Source organism: Python bivittatus, unplaced genomic scaffold (genome assembly GCF_059951505.1).
Source record: "Python bivittatus isolate LINGU-HERP-01145 unplaced genomic scaffold, Pbiv_v1 ctg000480_np1212, whole genome shotgun sequence".
In the NCBI taxonomy this organism is placed as follows: domain Eukaryota; kingdom Metazoa; phylum Chordata; class Lepidosauria; order Squamata; family Pythonidae; genus Python; species Python bivittatus.
This window is the reverse complement of record NW_028277075.1, coordinates 61,774,077-61,798,396: the sequence shown is the minus strand read 5'-3', so window position 1 is coordinate 61,798,396 and position 24,320 is coordinate 61,774,077. Positions and strand designations below refer to the sequence as shown.

Below are 24,320 nucleotides of genomic sequence, written 5' to 3'. Positions count from 1 at the left end.
GATATGTGTGTGTGTGAGAAAGGGAATGGCATAAACTGAACACTTGGCAGACGTAGACTGTGGAGCTAGATGTACTCCCCATGAATTCACCTAGTATCTGAAAAATATATCTCTGTCCTTCAAAGCTATCAGCATTTACTGGCTTTCAAATCTTCTGCAAGATTTGATATTTATGTTTCCTAGGCTGCCTTTGCATGCTCTGCATTCTAGTAAAGCATCTGGCCTTTGGTAATACGCATACCATAATTCCATTTTAAAAAATTTAACTGCATTATCTTTCCTATAATGAGCTATTGTCTTTCTTAACACTATGCATTTTTCCCCTTTTCTAATATTCTTGTTTTCTATTGTCTCAATTTTGTTTCATCCATGATACTTCCCACCTGGTGAAGTTCATGAACCAGGTATGTGGTTTGACTTCTGAATTCTTCTCTTTCCATCTCATACTGGTGTGTGCAGAAATGTGAAGGTGATGGAAGAGAACAGGAGAGCAACACATTACCTTAACATCTTATTTCTTCCCTGACTTTCTCTGTTGACTTATAAATTGTGCCATTACCATGCACAAGGACATAAAGCCTTGGCATTGGCATATAAAGCAAAAGTTTATATAATGACTTAGGGATATAAAATGATTGACAATGGCATAATTTTTAGCACAGGATTCTTAGCTGAAAATTTTAGAACTGGAAAAGTGAAACATTTTTGGCCCAGGGTCACATCCTTCACAGAAACTTTTCAGAAGCTGCATTTAGAGATGGCTTACCATGTGTGAATTGCATGGTTTAGTGTAATGGTGTTAGACTTAGGTTTTGGAAATGTTGGTTCAAGTCCCTAACTCAACATAGAACTCACTGGATGACCTTGGGTCAGCCTCTATCTTTTACCCCAAATTATCTCACAGGGTTGTGTTGAGATAAAACGAAGGAAGCCTCCCATGTATGCCACTTGGAGTGCCCAAAGAAAAAATGGGATATATAGGCAATAAGTAAAGTCATAGCAAGAATAAAAAAAATGTAAATAATTATTTTATGTAAATATTGGAAAATTATGTGAATTGTGGCATCTGAGGCTATAATTCTATACATTTTATCTCAGAAAAAATCACACTGAATTCCAGATGACTTATTTCAGAGTAAATATTTATAAAATTCATTGTTAACTGATTATTCTATGAGTCATTTGTGTGGTTCTCCACAACCACTCTCTACCCTTTACACATATGCGTGCCCTGCCTTTTTTCATTCTCATTTGCCTCCCCACACATTATTGGTTTGTTTTCTGTTTTTTAAACATACTTATCAGTTAAGAATTTCAACCCTGGCTTGCAAAAGTTTAAGGTTATTGTAACAACCCTGTGTTTCTTATTTGTCTCGTCCTCCTTTTCCCCTATTGACACCTGTGCTTCACCCAAACCAGGTATGTGGCATGACTTCTGAATTCCTCCAATTGTTTTAAATAGAAGCATGTATGGGAATTCAAAGGTGGAGCAAAGAAATGGAAAATAACTCTTGCTTGGTCTTAATGATACTCCCATAACATCCTTGATTTGAAAATAATGCTGTTTAACATGTTACATATAAGGAGATAGGTTATGAAATAGGGAGCTGCATGGAACATCGAGGGAGAAAAAGGCATAGAATCAGGAAGAACATTGCAGAATCAGTGAGGGGCTGATCTCTGTTCACATAGCACCAAGGTGCCCCAACTCTGTGCCTTTCAGGTGTGTTGGGGCTGCAAGTTCCAGAATTCCTAATTAGCCTAGCCAAGAGGTGCTAGTATGGGTTTCTCTGCATACTTTTAGCAAAAATAGGGTTTCTCATAATTTATGCTGATCATAGAGGGAGAGTGTAATTGAGATGGTAATCATAATCCTGCTCTCCCTTTGACATGAATGAGATGAGGTGAGATGAGATGAGATGAGATGGAGAGATTTTCATACGTCAAATAATGTATGCTGTTACATTGCATAAAAAGTTTATATATTCACAAAGGACTATTCCTTGTGAAAGTTTTATTGCAAAAACAGCATTTATGTTTTGTAAATTGGTTCTAGCCTTATGTGGTCCTGCAGAGATGAATTTTGGAGGTTTTTTTCCTTCTGCAGGATTCTGCAGTTGGAGCAGGATTCTCTTATTGGTCATAAATATTGTAACATTTACAGAAGTATCTTTATTTCCATTTATTAGGAAAAATAAATGAAGTATTTGCTAAATAACCATAGCAATGGCTTGCTTTCTCATATTCTTGCATGCTTGGATGCTAAAAAGCTAAAATCAAAATCATAGGTAGCCTAAGATTTCCTGGACAGGACTGTGAACAACTTTTTTTTAAATTCAAAGTATGACAATCTAAGCAACACATTATCCCGGGGAATTAATGCATATAAAATGAGCATTTATTAACATATACATAGTCTAGGATGGTTTGGGGGCAAGATAGTTACTGAATCTCTGTAAGTTATTTTTGGGGGGGGATTGTTGTTCCATAGTGGGGGGCATTTGTATTGTGTTATTATAGACATTCTTGATATTTTTGTTCTTTTATTGTTTGTGACTTTTAATATGTAAGCTGTCCAGAGTTATTTGGATTTGGGCATCTTCTAAATCTAATAAATAAATGAATAGAACTATACCAGCTAACCAGAGAAGAACAAACAAGAAGAGGAACACTCATTTCTTATCTTCTTGGTTTCTTGGAAGTAGTTTTCTGTGAGCTCTTTGATATTACTGTACTCCAGCAGATTGAAAGGATACCTGCATTTCTGTAGCATCCTGTTTTTTCACTCCCCAGATGTCAGCATGACAATCCAAAGTGATCATTTGCAGAACAGGACTGAATTCCTCTTTGTTTATACAAGGCTGACAAATGATTCATGAGCAAAATAGCATTAATTCTATGACTTGGCAAATTCACCTTTATTGACGCCCTGTTTGGCTGCTTTTTATGTTGTCTTTTAAGTCCTATTAACTTTCTTCATCTGTGACTACTGATTTGACCTACTACTTTCTTTGCTCTTCCTCTTTTCAAACTCTCATAGAAGAGTTCAAAGACCCTCAGATTAACATGTCACTCTTGTTTTTGTTCTCTTGCGGTTTGTTACATCTTGATCCATGATACTTCTCACCTGATGAAGTTCATGAGCCAGGTATGTAACACAACTTCCAAATCCTCCTATTCTCTGATATGTACATAGACAATATATATTTGTGTGAATGGGATACTGAGAGAAGAAACAAGAACAACAAGTACTATTAACCTACTATCACAGACAAGAATGTTTTTGCCTTAATGCTCCATACTCATAGCTGTATTAACCTGCCATTATAATTTTTCAAATTCTCACAGCTTCCCCAAGTGCCCGTGGACCTTTTCTTTCTTCCTCCATTCCACCCTTTACTCACCCATTCCACCCATTAGGCATAAATGTGTTTATATTCTTACACTTTTTCCTTCTTTACTTCACGTCACTGCTTCTTTCTGCCATGACACTTCTGATAGAAGTCTATGAAGAAGGTACGTGCTCTCCATTCAATGAACCTTATTTTGTCTCTCCTTTATTTTCTCTAGGGCGGCACCAACAGTGCTCAATATTTCCAGTGACATGTGACGAGGATAATTTGGGCAATATTAGAATATGGAGTTTTTCTTAGCAGATTGCTCTAGGATGTTCTGGGTGCACACGCTTGGTTGAACTAGCTTACCTCATGGGGTTGAGAACCTTTTAAAGTGCCTTGAACTCTTTAGAGACAAAACTGAATTGAAATATATTTGAATGAAATTTAAAAGGGTCATAATATGAAAAGGAATCTCATTACCATGATGGAAGGAATTTTTAAGAGGACTCGTTTTTGGAAAAGACAGGACTAACTAATGATGTAGCCTTGAAAAACTACCTTTCCATCTTGCAAAACTACTGTTAAGCCTGCTTGCAGTGTGTGGCAGTGGGCTTATCCTTACATCCAACCAAACATGCCCCCAAACTGCCCTGCTCACTATTTTTAGAGGACACGTTCTCCTGACTTAGCCTTCGTCTCATCCCCAACTCATTATGGAGACTGCTTACATTCATCTTTGGGTATTCTAGAATTAAGACGGTGTTTTTACTCTTCTCCCAACACCTACCTTGGCATACAGACATTCTACAGGGTCTCTGATGAGGTTGGTGTGATCAGGGTCTGGGATTTGATCATGTCCCATTGGTCATTTTCAGCCATTGTAGGCACTCCTCCTTCCCTCTGGTTGTTGAGTACCACTTTGGCTTAGACTGCAGGAGAAACCAAGCACCTGCTTCTACAGAGGCATCTGCCTGCCCATATAATGCCTGACTAGTGTTTTGTAAAGTGTCATTCAGGCATTGTATGGGCTCCTAACAGACACAGGTATAGTGTTCTTATGGAAGACCATTAAGACTTATTTTAAAAAGTGTTTAGCAGTCTTTTGAAACAGCAGTAGTCTTGTGCTTAAAAAACAGGGCTATACAGAAAGTCAATTTAAATTGGAAAAGAGAGCAAGGTTCTGCAAGCTATCTGTTTCTGGTTGTGTCCCAAATTGGTGCATTGCAGATTTCAGGGTTTTTGCATGGCCATGCTTTTTACTTTACTTGGGGCAGGGGGCAGCATCTAATATCCCAATGCCATTGTGTGCATACTTCCAAATGCTGCCATAAAAGTTCTTCCTTTGCAGCACTTACTGATCTGAGAAAGGGGTGAAATTAACAAGAATTCTGTTAGCTTCCTCTTCTAGCCCAAGTGACAGGAAGACCAGGAGATTTGTGTCCAAAAATAGCCTGGTTAACTGATTGGTCAGATGGTAGACAGGCCTGGGAAAAAGCAGGAGGGAACACTCATGATGTGTTTCATGAATCCCCCCTGCTTCACCCCATGTAACTTCCTGTGGCCGATTGACCTGACAGCTCAACTGTTTTGGGACACAGGTCTCCTGGTCTTCTATGTTAGTGATCTATCACTTGGACACTTTGAAAGATGGTGAAAACCTCTGTCCCAGGCCCCTGTCTGTGCTTGCCCAAGCCTTGCCCATCATACTTTAAGGGGAACAATTGGTGGTGATTTTCCTTCTGGCTGTTGATGGAAAGAAATCTAGGGGAATCCACCAATGTCTGACCTTAAGCTGTCTTGCAGTAAAGGTTTAAGGGCAGGACAGTTCATGAGCCTTATACCTGAGGCAGATTTAGCTTCTGACTCAAGGACTGGAGGAATGCACATGCACATTAATGTGCTTGTGTGGCACTGACAGAATGGTGTATATGTATGTGAGAAAGAACTGTGGTATAAGAGAGAAAGTGTGTGGAAATGGAATATGTTTGTATATATGGGAAACACTTTGAGGAGCCATTGCTTACAGTTTGGACTGCAACTGTGCTTCTTGGCAGTGAATTCAGCCTTTAGGCTGAAATGCGTTCTCCTGTCAAGATCCAGTGAGAGTGATGTTTCTGTGAATGAGTTGCTTGTTTGATTATTAACCATTACAGATAGACCTAGACCAAGTAATACCCCAGGAAGATCTGTGTTTACAACTGGCATTCCTCCTTCCACTTAGTCAAACTTTGAATGGCTTCCTTTTTTATTTTGTAGGCAGCCCATTACAATTCTTTAATAAGTATGTTTAATGTATGTCCCTATCATTTAAATCAATCAGTTTTAATCTTAAGATCTATAAATTCCTAGCCAAATGTTGGGCTACAATTCCCAGAATTCTCAAATGTGTTGGTCTATAGTGCCCCAAACTCCTAGCAAGCATGGTCTTCATTCCCTTTATCCTGAGGTTATAGTTCAAGATATCTGGATGGCACCACATTAAGCCTATTAACTGATATTAACAGGAACACTTTTTGTCCCATGTGGGATGTCCCAGACTATGAGTTTGTTTAGCTTTTATTTCAGAAATAGATTTAGAAACCTAAAACTCAAAGATCCAGGGGATTCTATTTCTATCATAGCTTTTTCCTCTTATTCTTGAACAATGCCAATGTATCTCAGCCCATTTTTCATATCTCATGGCAAACAGTCTTTGAAACCAGAGGGTTTTTAAAAAAGCAGTTTCTTAAATGTCAGGGTGATCTATTGTTTGCAGGCAGTAGGTAAAACCCTTGCTTAGTTACCATACCCATATTCTTGGATGTTCTTTTGTTCTTTTCTGCCAGGTATATATTCCAAGGCTTCTTTCATTAGTTTCAGATTAGTGCAATCTCCCCCCAGCCCAACTCCCCAATGTCTCTTCAGTGATACGGAGCTTCTGAGGAGCTAGCTTGGGAAGACCAGGTGATTAACTCTTGGTTTCTGCTCCAGAAGGAACATTGTAAAGACAGTTTTGTAGCATCCTTCAGCTGCTCTGGGAGCATGTTAACCTAATTTAGTCTCCCCCTTTCACACAAGCTGTCCTAAATGTCTTGGACTGCACATACCATAAATTATTCTGTGAATAACCAAGACATGAAAACCTATCAAGGATGAATATACTGTATGTATGTATGTATGTATGTATGTATGTATGTATGTATGTATGTATATCTATAATAGGACTTCTTTTGATGGAGTTGGGGTAGGTGTTAATAAAACTGGGGAAATTGTTACTGGATATTTCTAGCAACAAATGTTTATTTTAATTATGGATTTGGGACCATGAATAAACAGGGTGCTTTGCATGAAAAAATGCAAGACTCTACTTCAAGAGTTTATAGCCTAGATCATTGTCCACATACCAGCACATGCTTGAGGAGGGTCAGAATGTCTTGGCTGTTGACAAACAACAAGAGTATAATCTAGCCTTCAGAGATAGTAATGAAGGAAGAGGGAATTCCCTTTGCCAATGATAGACTTTCCAAATCTATTTTGGAGGACTGAGCATTCATTTGGAGCAGATTCGGCAGAATTATGAAGGCTAAAAGGATAGGAGAGGACAAATTTCTAATGGACAGTTTTACTGGCATTTCAACAAATGGATTCTTCCATTTGCATAGATAGCATGGAAACCAAACACACAGTGCCTATTAGTAATTCCCAATAGATGAAAAAGAGCTCTGATTCAGGGCCAAAGTACATGTGATATGGTGTTAAATTCATACACCTCTTGCATTTTCTAAAATAGAAAATAGATATTGTGATTGCATGAGGGTATTAAACCCTTCCTTCACTTGCTATGGTCCTGAAAAAATATCTCCTTTAAAAATAGTATTTCCACTGGAAGGAAATCCCCTAATATCAGCCCCACTAGGTAGATCAGACCAGGAAATCAACTCCACAGGAAGGCTAAAACTACTTTTACTGACATGGACTATAATAACAGAATCTTGCAAGTCTGACTGTGCTGGCCCTCCTCCCCTTTCTTATACCCCAGGGAGGTGGGGAGGCAGCTGCCTGGGCTGTTTCTAAGTGCTGTTCTGGACTTAAAATATGTTTCAGCTCCTTTTGCCTAGGTAACAGTTCCTGCAAATTTCCACCAAAATCAACTTCCTTACTCTCTACACCTACAGATATTTAGCATTTACCCATAGTCTGGCACTTATTATGCTACTGATGAGCTTTTCTAGATTTAGTAGAATATTAAAAGGACACCAAAGAAGAATAACAGCTTTTTTTACTGATGAGTTTTGCTGCTTTCTAAATTTCAGATTCTGAAGGGAGAGATCAAGGCTTCTTACATGATACCCTTTCAATTTCCTCTTTCTTTTAAGGCTCCAGTGTTTATTTCCCACTTTTCTGTTTTGCTATTTTAAGGATGGGCTTTATCTTTTGGCAGGATTTGTGTAGGAATTACAGTATGTCTCTGAGTATTTACATATAAGAATGCGACAGAGATAAAATAAGGACATCAGAAGAAAGGATTTTGCCATGATTATTCTATACTTGTATGTTTTATCCAGTTTCTTAAAAAAGAAATATCCTAACCTAAATTGAATTAGAATTAACTTTTATTTTTCTTTGGTTTTACTGTTACCTTATATTCTGGAGGTATATAAATACTGTGTTCTATTCCTGGAGCCAATAAACAAACAATTAAAAAACAACAACAATCAAACGTTCATGGAAAATGTCCTAAAGGTCCAAGAAATAATGGCTAGAAACCAAATAAAATAAGAACTAAGTAGGGCTTGCTAACAGGGCTACTCCTCTGACTGCATCTTGGGGAAAAACAAACAATCTCCCTAAATGTCCAAATGTGGGACATGTTTATATTAGCCCAATAGGACACATATCTCAAAGTCAGTTGTCAAAACAAATAAAACAAATGCATTATAATGAATTCATGTTTAACCCCTTCCTTCCTTCCTTCCTTCCTTCCTTCCTTCCTTCCTTCCTTCCTTCCTTCCTTCCTTCCTTCCTTCCTTCCCTTCCCTTCCCTTCCCTTCCCTTCCCTTCCCTTCCCTTCCCTTCCCTTCCCTTCCCTCTGACATAGTCTATTAAATTGCAATGGTAGGACCTGGTAGGCTATTCTTCTGTGAGGAGATAGGATAATAAATGTGAAAAACTGATTACTGTTGTTTCTGCATTTATTTCTCTTGCCTTTTTAAAAAGCCATTTCAGGTGAAAATGCAGACAGCCTACAGAATGTTTCCCCAGTATACAGTGCTGTAAGGAATCTAAGATTAAGCAGATGCACTCAGCTTCCCTAAAATTTAATGTAGCTACATGACCCAGGATAACAGCTGGGTAATCCTAAAAGGTTAAGGAAGCTTGGAAGCAAAATAAATTAAGCAAGAACATAATATAACATATTCAAGAACATGAATTTAGTACCAATAGAGGAGAATATATGTAGCTCAGGGCTGAACTGTGGAAAGCTTGGTTGTTTGCTTGCAGATATTTCATGAGAGTCACTAATGATGTTCCCTAGTTGGGTAATGAGATGTTTGCAAGCAAACAACCAAGCTCAGAGAGCACCAAGGACTCCACATGAATGTAGTAGATAGGTAAGGTGAAACAAGATAAGAAAAAAACATGAATAGACATGGGAGTTTGGGTAAAAAGAAAGAGGAAAGCAGGAACATGCCATAATTATATGAAAGTTATTTTGTCCAAGAAACAATGCTTTTCAACCTATGGGTCACCTTCTTGTAGTTTGTCATAGTTTTCCTATCTCGTTTTCCCATTCCCCTTCAACCTTCATCATTTTTTCTGCACAGCTCCTGAGCTGGCTTTGATTAGAATAATTCAGAAACTGGATAAAAGAAATGTCAGTCACTCAATATTTATTTAATCTTTTTTTTTTCATATAATTTTCAGGCAATTCTTACACAGCTTTATCACCTTCCAAAGCAAATTTTCTATTTTAAGGCTGATGCTATTAAATGTTGCTTTCATTTAGAGACGGGGAAGGACAGAATCATGTTTTGCTTTAAAATTATTGGATTTGAACTGAATGGATGATATAACATTTTTTCAGTCACTTACAGCATATACCTTAGGTGTTTTATACATTCAGAAGTAGAACGATCAGTTTTTTTTCAACTTAGACTATGTACAAAGTACTCTGTCCAAGAAGCTGTGAGCTTCTTACTGCTGAAATCTCACCACAAAACCAAAATAGAAAGAAAAGGCAATAAGATCACTGCATTATTGAATTCTTTGAATTCATGTATATTGTATGTGGTTATTGAAGATAACTAGATTTTGAAAACTAGGTGCAATCATTAAAGGAAATTGTTGCCTTCTGAATATTATTCTGAAGCTTTCATGCAGATTGCTCTTTTATGTTTCTGAATTCTTCCTCTTCTAAGTAACATTAGTTTGTCAGAGAGTATGCTTTTATGAAGTGTCAGAAGTGTAATTAATATATTTAATTACATAAAATTAGATGTGTTTTGCTTTTAGCAAATGAAATAGGATTTATTCTGTTCTAGTTTCTTTCTTCATCTTTTTTTTTTTCCTTTTCTCTCCTGCTTCTTTCCTGCTTTGCTATATCTAGAGAAGAAGCCCAGAGTACCAGTACCAACGTAAGTTTAGGAGATGTTTAATGTAGCAATATTATAACAATACTTGTAAAGTTCTTTGGTTTTAAATATTTATGGTTCATGTGTTGTAAATTAGGATGGCCAGTTAGATAATCAGTGTCCTTCACATTTAGCTGGCTATATTTATCTGTAATTTCCAAATACTTCATACTTCCTCTTAGAATGAAATGTAAAGATCTCCCTTGAATATGAAAGAAGTTTCTGCAATTAGATGTATATGTAATCCACCTAGTAGTATGCAGAAAGCTAATCTTAGTGGATATTTCGTAACAGTTGTCCTTAACCTCATGTCTGCAGGTATTTTGGGACTACAAATCCCAGAATGTCCAATTGTTGATCCTGTTGACTGGAGATTATGGAATTGCAATCTAGAAGGGACCAAGTTAGGGAAGATTAATTTGGAGACTGACTGTCAGCACAAGTATTTATTTAGTGCTTTGAAGAGTTATATCAGGAAAAACAAACAAACAAGCTATTTGGTCAATCAGGATGTCAGAAAAAAGATCACACTTTAGGTTTCCATCTTAAAGGACTACATCTTAATGAAATGAGAGATACACGACATCTTCATCCAGATTCATTTCTAGAGAGCCAATGCTTTCAACAGACCAAAAAGTCAACTTAGTCATGATTATTACATTCAAATTTTTAGAACTTGTGGAACTATTTCTGATGCTTCTATATCTAATAGAATTGGAACTGATAGTTTGTAGAATTAATAATTTGTACTAGAAGAAAAATATGATTGCTGCTAGGCAGTGCATCAGACCCATTAGCAGTTTTGAGTTCAACATCCCAAATCCTGCAGTTATGATTTTCTTTAATAGTATTTGGGCAAATTTTATTTCAGTTAAATTGTCATACAAGCAAATCTTTCCAAAAACATCTCTTCTCTTTATTTCTGAAATATTTTGCTCTGGAACTTACATACTTTCCTTTCTCTTTGTAACATCCACAAAGGTTGACTGCACCTAAGATCCCAGAGGGTGAGAAAGTAGACTTTGATGTGAGTATTGTTGGTTCTTCCAATGAATCTCTTGTCTTGCCAGTCTAAATTTTAGCCAAGAAAGTGGTTTCTATCTTATTACGAAAATATTTTCTGATTAAGTTCCGTAATCATGAGGAGAAATAACTGATTGGGGTTCTAATGAATGAGAATATGTAAAAGCTTTCTGTGGGGGGATCTATATCATCCCAATGATTATACTTGGCATCATGGAACATTGTTTCCCCTCCTTTCTTTCTCCAGGACATTCAAAAGAAAAGGCAGAACAAAGACTTGATTGAGCTTCAAGCTTTGATTGATAGTCACTTTGAAAGCCGGAAGAAAGAAGAAGAAGAACTAATGGCCCTTAAAGACAGAATTGTAAGTTTTCCTGAAGTAGTCGACTATGGTAAGGTCTTCACCAAGAGGATAGACCATGAAGACAAATGAAATGTTAATGGACCCAAGGATATTTTTTGCTGACCATAAGTTGCATGAAAGAGAGAATTTTTATGAGTAGCCATGTCTTCATCTAAGTGTCTATATGTCGGTTTCATATAGCTTGAAAGGATAGTATATAATTCTTACACTAATTGTGTTATTGGTCATTTGAGACATAAGAAAAGTAATTCTTGTAGTGCTGTCTCAAAGCTGCATTCATGTGTATTATAGATGTTAGATAACTTTATTGATCTTGACTCAGATGCATCTGAGTTGAGGTGTTTCATCAGTGTATCAGCCTAAGAACATTTTTGTGATCTTAATACTGATTGCAATTTAATCTGTTTGGACTGTTCATCCTCAGGGAAATTTTTCAAAGCCTTTTTTTCTAGCCAGCTACATGAATATAGTTCTAATCAAATTACTGCCTTTTCTCTTTTTATGTGCAATGCATAGGAGAAGCGTAGAGCTGAGAGGTCTGATCAACAAAGAATCCGAGCTGAGAAAGAAAAGGAGCGTCAGGCCAGACTTGCTGTGAGTCTATCTGCAGCTTTTTCTCATTGATATCTCATTGTCCTGAATGTAGAATTATCTGTGAAGAGTTGTGGTTATTACTTTTGGCTTCATCTTCACACTTCCCAAAAAATTATGTCCAAGACCCAAATTGTCTACTCTGCCTTTGTGAGTCTCAGGTATGAAGCAGAGTTTGTTCCTACTTTCTGTTTCACAGGAGGAGAAGGCAAGAAGAGAGGAAGAAGATGCCAAGAGGAGGGCTGAAGATGACCTGAAGAAGAAGAAAGCTCTGTCCTCTATGGGTGCCACATACAGCAGCTATTTGGCTAAGGTAAATCTACTAATGAGCAGAGAAAATCAGAATGTGATCAGGGATAAGCACTGCTGATCTGAAAGTTATCCAAGAGTTTCTAGGAATTCTTTAATTCTACAATGGCAAAACCTTTCACTTTCAAGAAGAGACCAAAGAAGTTTACCACATGAAGGAACCGCTAGTCTCTGTTTTAAGGGGGTTTTTTCCCTTCTTTTTTAAATATGGGATAGAGATTCCCTCCCCCCCCAAAGGAATTTATACAGCTATTGCTGTTCCAGATTTTTCATCTGGAGCTTACCTATGTAAGATAATTTCTGTGAAAGAAAGTTGTGTGGAAGTCTGCGATGAAGCAAACCACTTTGTGTTAAAGAGCTCTTCCAATGTCACTATTGGTTCCATTTGTGATTCATTCCCAATGTAGTTTAAAGCCAGCCTGCTATTCCCACTATGACCAAATCAAATCAAATCAAATCAAATCATATTCTTTATTACTGGTCAGCGACCCAGACTAAATAAGATTTACTAAATAAAATATACAGAATACAGTTACAAAATAGAACATACAAAATAAAATAAAGCATACAAGATAAAAATGTACAATCATGCTTGTACTGTTTTGCTATCAGCAATATGCGAGGTTTACAAGTCACAAAAACAAACTTTTCAACAGTGAGAGTTACTTTGGTGTCCTTATCTGCCAGTAAAAATATAACATAAATTTCTTCAGTCTGTCCCAAAAATAGGATCAGAAGCGATGTTAATAGCGCTTCATGCATGTCTTAATAGAAGCTACAATGCAGCAGAACATAAGTTCATGTTTCAATATTACCATCTTTACAAGGGCAGAGCCTTTCTGCATATGGAATTTCATGAAATATGTCTCTTTATCTCATTATTCATGGCTTCCAAATGTGTTTACTGTGAGCTAACAAATAGTCCTGAGAACTCAGTGCTGCCTGGCTGCTTCAGTCTTTCTGTTTCAGACTTGCCATCCTTCTGAGTTTACTTCCTGTCCCTGAGAGCTTCCAGTGCTTTGCAAGTTAACAAACTCTTCCTTCATGGAAGAAGCATAAAAGCCTTTGGTTTACCCTAGTGCTACACTAGCAAGCCCTGGGAAATGAGTAATCCCAGCAAATCCTGAGAAGCAAAACTGCATTTGAGGCCTTTTCCTGAGCTGAGTGAGATGGAGTTAGGAGGCAAGGGGTAGTAAGCAGTTTGTCCTATGCAGAAGCCAAGGCCCACAGACCCATGAGGGCCAAGGTGGAATGCAGTTTTATCTGGGTGAAGAGTGAGGGGAGGAGGCTGTTTTTCAAAGAATGGCAAGGAAGCAGACTTTTGGGAACCCTGTAACATGTTAGATTGATTTGTTTGTTACTGTATGTAGCTGGGCTCACAACCTCCCAGAGCCTTGTTCTAATGGTTCTTCAACCATGAGGGACAATTCTTATGGCTGCATTGAATCAGAAAGGCATGCAAAGTAGGCATGTTGGCAAACTCTTGGAAACGATGACTTTCGTGCGGACTTTGCTAACCTGATAGCATCTAAATATGCCAGATTACAACCCTCTCATCCCCAGCCAGTATGTCTAGTGCATTGATAGAGGATGATAGGAATTGCGATCTAGCACTTTTACAGTTGAGGATTACTGCTCTAGTATGTGCCAAATTTTGACTTTCTTCATCATTTCCTTCACTGGGATGCATCCAGTGATAATCTTTAAACTCTTTCTTCACAGGCCGATCAAAAGAGAGGAAAGAAACAAACTGCAAGGGAACTGAAGAAGAAAATTTTGGCAGAGAGACGCAAACCTCTGAATATTGACCACCTTGGTGAAGACAAGCTGAGGTAAAAAAATATATCCCCCCCCCCCCCCAGTCAATACTGCATACAAGATTAAGTTTGTGTGGAATGGAAGAAGTCAGCTTTTTTTTTAAGTACTTTTTGCAGTATTAAAGTAGGGCTTTATAGGAGAAATTTAAGAAAGATATTTAAGAAAACAACATTCTGCTATTCATAAGAATTCAGGGAATTTTTTATTCCTTTCATAATGGTAGAACCTGGAATATTTAATCCTGATGAACAGTATCAAAATAGAGTTTACATTTAACATTAATGTATAAATAACCAATATAGTGCAAAAAATACTAGATTAAATTATAACTTCTGCCTGCAGTTACAACATTAGTAAATCTTAAGAAGAATAGAAGACTCATCTTAAAATTACAGCTTAACTAAAAATCTACAATGGGCAGCAGATACGGCCTCTACATTTAAAGGACAAATAAAATAAAATTGGGAATAATGTCTGGGTGCAAAATAGAGATTTTGATGGCCATCTTATTTATAAGCGTAAGATCAACAATACAATATTCTTTAAATATGGAAGAAATTGGTTAAAGAGGTTTTAATCTCATGATAGTAAAAACATGAAAGTAGTAGTGCTTCAGATAAATTTATGAAAAAACTTATTAAAGCTAAGATGTTCAAGCATATAGAAAGGCAAGACTTATTTAATGAGCATGGCTTTTGTAAAGAGAAATCATTTTGCATATATTTTTAATCATTCCTGTTAATACATGTATGGATATGGTTCTCAGAAGGGCACATGAAATATTCCTAAATAAGATTAGCAGGTACAAGGTAAGAGAAGGAGTCCTGTTATGGATAGGCAACTGACCAATGAACAGAAAGCAGGGAATAAGAATAAATGAACATGTATTTGAAAGGAGGAAAGTAAAGAATAAGATTCTCCCAAATATCTGTACGGGGCCCAAGACATTTCAGTTTGTTTATTAAGCATCCAGAGATAAGGTAAGTAATGAAGTGGTCAAGCTCTCTGTTGATATTTAGGTGTTCAAATAATTCCTCATAAGGAGAAGTTACACAGGGGACTAACTACGTCCACAAACTAGAACTCTCCAGATGTGTTGGACTTCCATTCCCATAATCTCCCAACCAGCTTGGCCACTTCATATTTAGGAAATACTGAGCTTATGTAAAACTGATTCTCTATAGTTCCTGGTCTTTTGAGTTGTACAGAAGATGGGATGTATGAAATTCATTCTTTGTTATATCTCTACTTTTCCACAAATAAATAGGGATAAAGCCAAAGAATTGTGGGATTGGCTATATCAGCTGGAGATGGAAAAATATGAGTATTTAGAGAAGATCAAGAGACAAAAATACGATGTGAGTAGAAAAAGATATCTCAGCTATGATTTTTGTTTATTTCCAGGGTGAAATTGGTTATACTCTTAAGGGAGAACTGGGCTGAAGACCATAAAAGTCCATATACTATTCTGAATATTTATCAACAAAATTCAGATTTTCATCCCAGGCTGATAACTTCTCAATTATACACCCAGGGTGGATTTCTGCTTTCCACTTAAATATTTCCTCATGATGTGCCTGCAAATAGCACAAAATAACTGTCATATTAATGAATGTGCCTGTCTTTCTTTTTGAAGTATCTTCATAAACCAGATGACTTATTCATGGTTTTATACTCCATCACAGAAGCCAAGCAGGGGAGCCCATAATCTCTATAAATCCATAAACAGTGTCAGCATTGCATTGAAATATCTATGAGACCAATACTAAACCCACTTCTGATGTCTCCCGCCTCTGTTAACTCTCCGGCCTTACCTGCATGTGAATTCATGTAGGCAGAAAAGCACCATTCTCTTCTGTTATCTTAAGAATGCTACAAGATAGTCACCATTTTAAAAAAGGGTATAGATTATATCTTCTTCATTTCATGTGGAAGAAAATACTCCAAATTTGTCTTCAAACTGTGAGCATGGTTACAGCTACCCTGCCTATGTTTTAATTCTGTTATTGTGGATGGAGCTATGTAATTTGCCATCCAATTGCACATTATATTGCTCATAGGTAATGGTACATGCTTTACACTCTGCATGTAGGGAACACAAGGTATTAAGCTTAGGAATCAAGGAGAACTGGCAGATTGTGCAGATGGGCAGAAAATATCCTGTTATTTCTCTGCTGTGCTTGGAATTTGATTTTGAAAATAGGAAAGAATAAGGCAGCCCTCTTAGAGCAGTTGCCTGCTTTTATAATGTTGAGATAATCCTTTGAAATGCACAAGACAATGAGAGACTTCTGAGAGTGTTAAAAGGTGAATGTTTATCTTTTTCTGAGTATGTATTGCAAAAAAAATTAGTTTGTTAAGATCCCCAAAGCCAATAATGATCTTAATCTCTCTTAGATTTTATCACTACGTTGCAGGGTGCAGGCACTGGCCAGGTTGTAAGTACAATGAGTTCACCCAGATGATATAAGCACCAAAAAGATGTTTACATGCATGAGGCTCCTGCATGTTGGGAGACTGGGAACTCGAAATATACATCGGTAGACAACAGGCTGGCATTTAATTCCTGGCTTAGCAAACAAGAAATAGCCACATTTCTTCCTCTTTCTTTCTTTCTCATCAACCTTTATCCTATTAATTCAGAGCAAGCTAAATAGTTGAATGGAGGTTCAGTGTTGTATTCTGTGGATCAGCCTTCCCCAGCCTGATGTGTTGGCTTTCAACTCCCAGAATCCAGGAAGCATAGCCAAAGGCAGTAGAGGGCAGCAGGTTGGAAAGATTGTTGGTCATCTAAATAAGTGTTTCTCAATCTTGGCAACTTTAAGATGTGTAGATTTCAACTCCCAGAATTCCCTAGCTAAGGTTGGGAAACATTGTTCTAAATGAAGGCAGGACAATGCAAACAAAGTGATACCAGCAGAGAAATCAATTCCTGAGAGTGATCTATCCATCCAATTGTTGTCATAGTTTCCTGCTTCATAGAGTGACTGCAGTGCCATAGAAAAATAATTTCTATAGACCAAACTCTAAGGAGTCACTTTCAGCTGGGGGTATAAAAATACCAGTAATAATAAGCAAACAATCATTTTCAAGAGTTCTGTACCATCAGGGTCTTCAAATTATCCATGGTAATTTCTCACGAAAGGAAGGAAGGAGGGAGGGAGGGAAGGACAGGTGAGAAAGATCAGCTAGCAGCTCAGAAGGGCCTTTTGTTTGCTTATATTTATATTTATGCAAAATCCACACCAGAGAGCGGGTGAGAGCCAGAAAACAAGCTGAATGATCAGAGACTAGTCTTTTCAGATTTGTCTTGCAAATTTAGAGAAATCTGTTGCGTTATGTCAGAGATATGGAAGCAGTGCCAGAAGTTGTGGAATGACAGTTCCCATTTTCCTTGACAACTGAGTAAATTAGCTGCAGTTGATTTGAACTGGCATTAAATCACAACCAGGGAAGGCTGAACAGGGAGATGGATCTTGATTCTGATCCACCAAAACAACTCCTATGTTTTTCATTTTAAAAAAGAGTTGTGGAATTAAAGTGAAAATTGCTATTACCCTGAGAACAGTTGAGTTATAACAGGGGTAGCAAGGAAAGTTCATAAGAAGGCAAAATAAAGGAAGCACTGCTTTTTGAGCTATTTCTTACCCATCTTCGATACCCAGGAATCCAAGTGCCAGGCCTATTGTCTTTATTTTTATCTTACTTCACACGTAGAAAAGAAGGTAAGTCATAAGCACCAATACTAGCCTGGTAATCAAACACCTGGTTAAGAGGAAGACTCAGTATTAGTGTCCTCAATTCCACAAGGCACATGTTCAAAGCCTACAAGTAAGTGAGTAAGTATATTGGGCAGCCAAGCTTTCCTTTTTCATGTTGTCCTGTTGCTTCCATTGTTGGAGTCTCTTGTTTCTGCTGGTCATGGAAGAAAGCCCCACCCTGGGAACCCAAGATGGTGAACAAGACACCTTATGGTTTGGGCATTGTGAATTTACAGTATGAGAAATTTTATTGGTGCAAAATTAATGTTAGAACTGCTTAGAAGAATGAAAGAAGAAACTACGCTCGGTTGGCCAGCTGTCTCTTAAGATGAAAGCAGCATGTTTACTGCATAGCAAACAAAGCAATGGGAATATTAAGGAACATAATGTAAACAATGGTAACATTTAAAAAATGTTTTCAACTCCTCTTTATTTCCTTGAGTCGGAAATTATATTTTGATTTCTATTATAATTAAAGCACTTCCACCTCATCAAATTGGAACTGCCAAAAACCTGGAAAATGATTTTTAAATTTCCAGCATGCTTTCTGGCCTTTCTTCCCTACTACCTGGAATATTTCTTTCCTTTACTCTTTGGAAAGCCCTACCTTGGTTTGTGAACGAACAGGATCGCTTTCCAATAGAAAGTGCCTGTTCACAGCTGTAAAAACCCAGATTTGGCACAGCTGTAAAAACCCAGATTTCTATTAGCCAGCCTGTATCCTCACAGAAACAGAAGGGCTGCTTTTCTTTGCTTCTTCTCATGCCTAATGATGATTAGAATCACAAGGATAGAGTTAAGTCAGTCATACAAATCTTTCTTTTCCTTTCAGCTGAGGTGAGAGGTGAGAAGAATTCACCCAACTGGCTTAGTCTTGATTATTATGATGGCATGAGAGGAAACCATGAGAAAAATTAATTGTGTTGATATGGTAACAAATGAAGTTTTATGTAATTTGCCCAATAGCAGCTTATCGCATCTTCTGGATTCTAGAGGCATCCAGCCACTGTTGTGCCAAAATAACAATAATGAGACAAGTTATATCATCTCAGTGATGGTTGGGTGATATTATGAAGTCACTAATGAGGACATGGCTTTATTTAGATGGATTATTTCTTCAAATATTCTTGACAGCTTTTCTATTTTGAATTATCCATAGGAAAAATTTCTATTGCTGGAGTAGACTTTTGGAAACTTCTTAGCCTAGTAATGTCCAACAATTTCCATGTCATGTTCTTTACCTCCCCCCCCCTTTTGTTTTTTACATGGAGTCTGAAGTGGCCGTCATCGTTTCAGTGTAGCACCTCCCAGGGAATATGGAGTTTTTCAGTATTAACCCCAAGAATGAATTACTGCTAAGCAAATTTCTTCACTGGTTTACTTATAGCTTTAGAGCGTTTCTATTTCTAGCCCTTCATCAATTAAACAAATCAATATCCATCCTCTTGACCACAATTTGCAAAAAAAAAAAAAAAAAAAAAATCAGGAACAATTATTTTTCTTAGGGCTAATTTGGAATCACAGCATTTTCAAACTCTCAAGCCCAATCCAATTTTCAGAAGGTTTTTTTCTTCTTTTTCTCCTTTGTTTTGGAAAAATGAGAAACCAAACTCAAAAGAACAATAACAGAGAGTTAAAAAGAAAAGCAACCCAAACAAAATTAAGAGCAAACTAAGAAAAATAGCATACATATATGGACGTATGGACATGCACACACAGCTATAACAAATACAATCTTGAGGTGGGCAGAAAGTGTTTTGATTTCATGTTTTACAACTTGATCATACCATCTAAGAAAAGGATTTCAGGAGATGTCCCAAGATAATTAGGGCTGTGCAAATACTAACTTGGAAATTCATAAAAGGGGACAGAAAATGACTTTCTGAATTAAATCAGAGGCTTCAGAATTTATTGGAAGATATACTGATTGAGGAAGCAGCTTTTTCAAATGGATTTGGAAAATTAAATCAGAACAACTCAGTTCAATTCAATTATTCAGTTCAAACACCGAAATTAAATATGAATTTTCCTAATATATTGTTTGAACCAGAATTTACATGATTCTACCTTTTACGTATAAAAAAAGTAATCTTGTTAATTCATTTGTATAAGTTTACCTTTTATCTTAAAAAAAAAAAAAAACCTTGTTCATTGGAGATCTTGGTTCCTGTTACCATTTATGTTATGAAAATGGCACATTTAGTAAGTTTTCTGCCAATTCATTTCTCTTTTTCATTCTCAATAAAATAAAATAAAATAAAATAAAATAAAATAAAATAAAGTAAAATAAAATAAAATTCTATCTTAGCTGCAACTCAACCGGTTTTCCTGGTAGGGGGAGGGCTATAATGGAAGACAATTGTAATAGCAAGGAGGTTTAAATGGCGTGCCCATTTTCCCCAGCCCTTTACTATATAAAATGGCCTCTCTTCTAATGTGTGTGCACAGTACAGCTAATTAAAGCTTTAGCTTTTTCAAAAAACTCAGGCCTCAATAACTCTCTTCCCTCCACTTTCATTGGTCATTTTTTCATGCAATTTAGCTTGAGACGCTTAATTCTTTCTTTTAACAGTGCTTTGCCAAGGCCAGGCAGCTGGCAGCGATGGGAGGATGATTGGGCTGATATATCTCACATGAAGTTTTGTTAGCTACTAGGCAAGAAGTATAAACAACAAATGCACGTAATTAGGATGAGTTTGCAACAGGACTGTGATGGACTGGAATGGAGGAAGGGGGGTGAAAACGGTGCTCTCATCTCCAGAGCAATGCTCTGGAGATAAGCGGAGAAAGCTGGCGCATCCCTAAACATTCCAGAAGATAGTAGAGAGTTGTGCCTGGGAACTACTGGTCAGTCTGAAAAGATTCTGTAAATAAGCGCTAGCTAATAAACCTTGCTGATTGAACCTACACGGTCTCCAGGAGTTCCTTGGGCTAGGCCTGACAAGGACATTATATACTGTAAGCTTTCAGAAACCTGGAACTTGATACAAAAAGGCAGAGATTATTTTAGCGTGTACTCCCTAGTTCAACACCTCAAGAAGGAAAAATAGATTACTGATCCTTGTCAGTTATTCAGAAGTCAGAGTTTAATGCAAGCTACTGATAAAGTATACCACTAAACCATCTCCAGGTATTTTGTTATTTATACCTCCTATATTTTGTAAAAGTATAAAGATGACAAAGAACTTAAGTATTTTGAAGCTCAGCATAAACCTACCCAGGAAAGATGCTATCCGCTAGCTGGAATAAATCTGGGGGAAATCCATAATTGCCTTGGACAAGGATGAGGGGTTCCTAGCTACTGAAGAGATGTGAGATTTTGTCCTGTTTTTATATTCCTCTTCTTGTCTTGTCTGTAAACATTTCCTGCCTATTGATGCTTTGCAGTCAAAATTCTTCTTCTGCTATGTTTTGCTGAATACATTATTTCAGCTTTTACTTCTTTTGTGTATTTATTGCTCTGGAATCCACCAATCTCCTGCCCGCATTTTACTGTGGCAAAACAGCTGGTAAAACCCTCCCTCCACAATGGGAAGCAGGCCATTTTTAAAAACGTAGTCGTATTTGTTTGCAGATTACCACCTTCAGAAATCGGATTGATCAGGCCCAGAAACAGTAAGTACACACATTCCTTTTCCAGTCGGAAAGCTGGAATATCCAGCTGTTTGCAGTAGTCACTTCAGTCTTCTTACCACTGTTTTCTTATCGGAAGGGAACGAAGTGGAAAAGCACAATGACTAAAACCCACTCCTTTCTTTCCTTTAAAAAATACATTGGTGAAACTGAAATGAATCTATAATCATCCCCCAAAAGAACCCTCTCCTTTTCCAGCAATCTCAGTGAAGCTCACCTGCCAATATGCTGCTCTTTGTGTTGGCGTGGAAAGCATACTTTCTGAGATTGTAAGGAACAGGATCTAATAACACTAATATTCAAATTTGCCACTGCCACATGCACATTATGTGGCATGGCCAGTGGGTTCTTTTCATGCATCATACAGTCTTATTTCCCCTCCTTATCTAATTCCAATTCTTTCCTGCTTGGTTTGTTCCATAGTTTCATTGCTGCATGTGTCCATTCAGAAACCTAATGCCCCAGAGATAAAGGGAGCGGCAGCGGAAACAGTAATCAAATGAAAGCAAGGGCTGAGAGTGGATAGTTCGGGAAGAAATGACTGTAGGGAGGGATGAACTCTCAGAACTTCCCTTCTCATAGCTGGAAGGAAAACAAGTCCGTTAATATGTCTGGCTACATAGAATAGATATAATTCTAGTTTTTCTTTCATACTATGTACATCGTTCAATGAATGGTGCTCCAGGCTCACTGATAGCTCTTAATTGGCCCTTCTGATTCATAAACAGTATCATCCTTATTGCAGAGCCGGAGGCAATCCAGATAAAATTGTGCTGTCTTAAAGGTAACAGGGCATGCTGAAAGTTATTTAGGATGATGTGCCATTTATTCTTTAGAATAAGAAAAAACATAAAAAAGAATATTGAACAAGAGCTGAGAATGTTTGTGTTGGATCCTGGTTATACCAAGGTCTGCACAATGATGCTAAGAGGAATGCTAGAGAGTATAAGCTAATGATCAGGCTGCAAAGTCTTACACAGAAATACTGAAGGGAAAAGAAACTAACAAAAATAAGGTATACCAAATCTGCCAACTGCATCAACATGGTATTTTTATAATTGATACTTGTGGGCACTACTGAAACATATGGCAGCATATAAATATAGGTTTAGAGTGCAAATACGTCTATTATCATGAGAAGACACACAACAGCCATTTGTCTCTGAGGGTTAAGACTGTTTTCAGAGGGAAAAAGTGTCCTACGTTAAATGACAGGTAAAGTATTCGCTCTGTGTATGTATGAATGCTGATGTCACTGACAAATGTTCCCATATGTGAAACTACCACAGAGAAAAATCACCAATGATATCATGTAAGCTTTAAAGATATTCCTTTTGCTGTTATATCTCCCTACCTCTCCTGTTCCCTGGAAGAATCTATATTGGAAGTGTCCTAAATAGCAAACAATCTAAACTCCAATTTACCAAACACCTGGCTATTAATCCAATGTAGCTTCTTCAGTAACTTCTAGTACCATCCAAGGATAGACAGCATGCCAATAATAGCATTGCAGCTGGAATTTGTTGCTGGGACAAGGGTCAGTGTTCTAACACCAGACTAATGTACTTATTTGGAACGTATCAGTGCACTGAGCTCATAATTAAGGTAAGTTTTGCATGTTTCAGATGCTGTTTCTTTTGCATGCAAAATGAAACAATTTGAATTCTTGTCAACTATAGTCACACAATTTAAAGATGACAATTTTGCCCCATAACTATAGAAAAAGTTGTTTATCATGATTCAAGTTTAAAGGAAGTTGTGCTACTTTGGAAAATACTGCTTTGTGGACTATCATGGTTCATCAGAAATGTTCTGAATATGACATGTTTCAACTCTGCATCTAGTTTTCATTAATATTTAAAGGATTCATGGTGATCACTCTGTCTAGGAGCTAACACAACCACTTTGTGGATGTTCAGACTAAATTAAAAAGTTGGCAGAGTCTTAATATAAATCATACCACTTAATAGTTTTAATGCACAATTATAATCGCATCTAAAATTCAAAGACAGCTCTGCCATTCAAGTATGGGACTTACATTTCTGACAAGTCTGACTAGAACTCAGGCAACTGTTACCTTATTTTTAAACCACATGTTGATTGTCACATACTTGATAGGGTTTTTTGAAGTGAGATAAAATAGTTCAGGAGCCAGGTCTGAAAAGATTGCCAGCGGCTATTCCCTGATTAAGAGACGAGCAAAATGGATCTGATAACACATTGGCATTTCATCTACTCTAATCCAATGTTAGAGTGACATGAAATGACGAGCTTGTTGCTGAAAAGGCAAGGTCAAGAATTGGAGGTCAAGGCTACAGCTCTGGTAACCTATCTGTATTACAGCAGCAAGACATGTTTTTCTCCTATCTGTATTACAGCAGCAAGAAGGCTGGGGCCAAGGGCAAAGTTGGAGGACGCTGGAAGTAAAGATCTGGAAGGTGCCTGCAGGAAGATTCATCAATGGTGGCATGGCCAAACATCGCTGGCTCATCTTCCCTGTTTAACTACCAATTCCTCTCTCTTGCCTGAACAAAACCACAGTTGCAACACCAGCCTGGATTGCCTACTCCTTATTTCAAGGGTGCCCACATCTTTCAGAACCTCAGCTCTGGAATGATGATGACTCCCTGCTGACACCTATTGTTCCATGCGTGTCTTTTCCTAATTCCAGCCCTACGCTGCCACACAGATTGCAGTGTATGAATCCTTTGGTCTTGTAAATAAAGTGTAGTCAATAATATACTTCAGACCTGCAACTCATGTCTAGCCATTCTTTTTTCTCCATTATAATGATTCATTTACCAAACCCTGGAATTTATTGGCCTTGTCAATAAAATCTGGCAAAGGACCACTGAAGTAAATAAATGTATGC

General features: G+C 37.4%; 1 protein-coding gene across 1 annotated transcript; it reads left to right on the top strand.

Annotated features, from left to right (window-relative positions):
- Positions 1-3,123: 3,123 nt before the first annotated feature.
- TNNT3 (troponin T3, fast skeletal type) lies at positions 3,124-24,148 on the top strand (the record flags this gene model as incomplete). Its single annotated transcript, XM_088145097.1, has 10 exons — positions 3,124-3,148; positions 9,925-9,952; positions 10,931-10,976; positions 11,220-11,336; positions 11,853-11,930; positions 12,127-12,240; positions 13,959-14,068; positions 15,322-15,412; positions 16,452-16,492; positions 23,827-24,148. Coding segments are annotated over 10 exons (699 nt in total), but the record flags the coding sequence as incomplete, so codon positions are not given.
- Between the last annotated feature and the right edge of the window lie 172 nt (positions 24,149-24,320).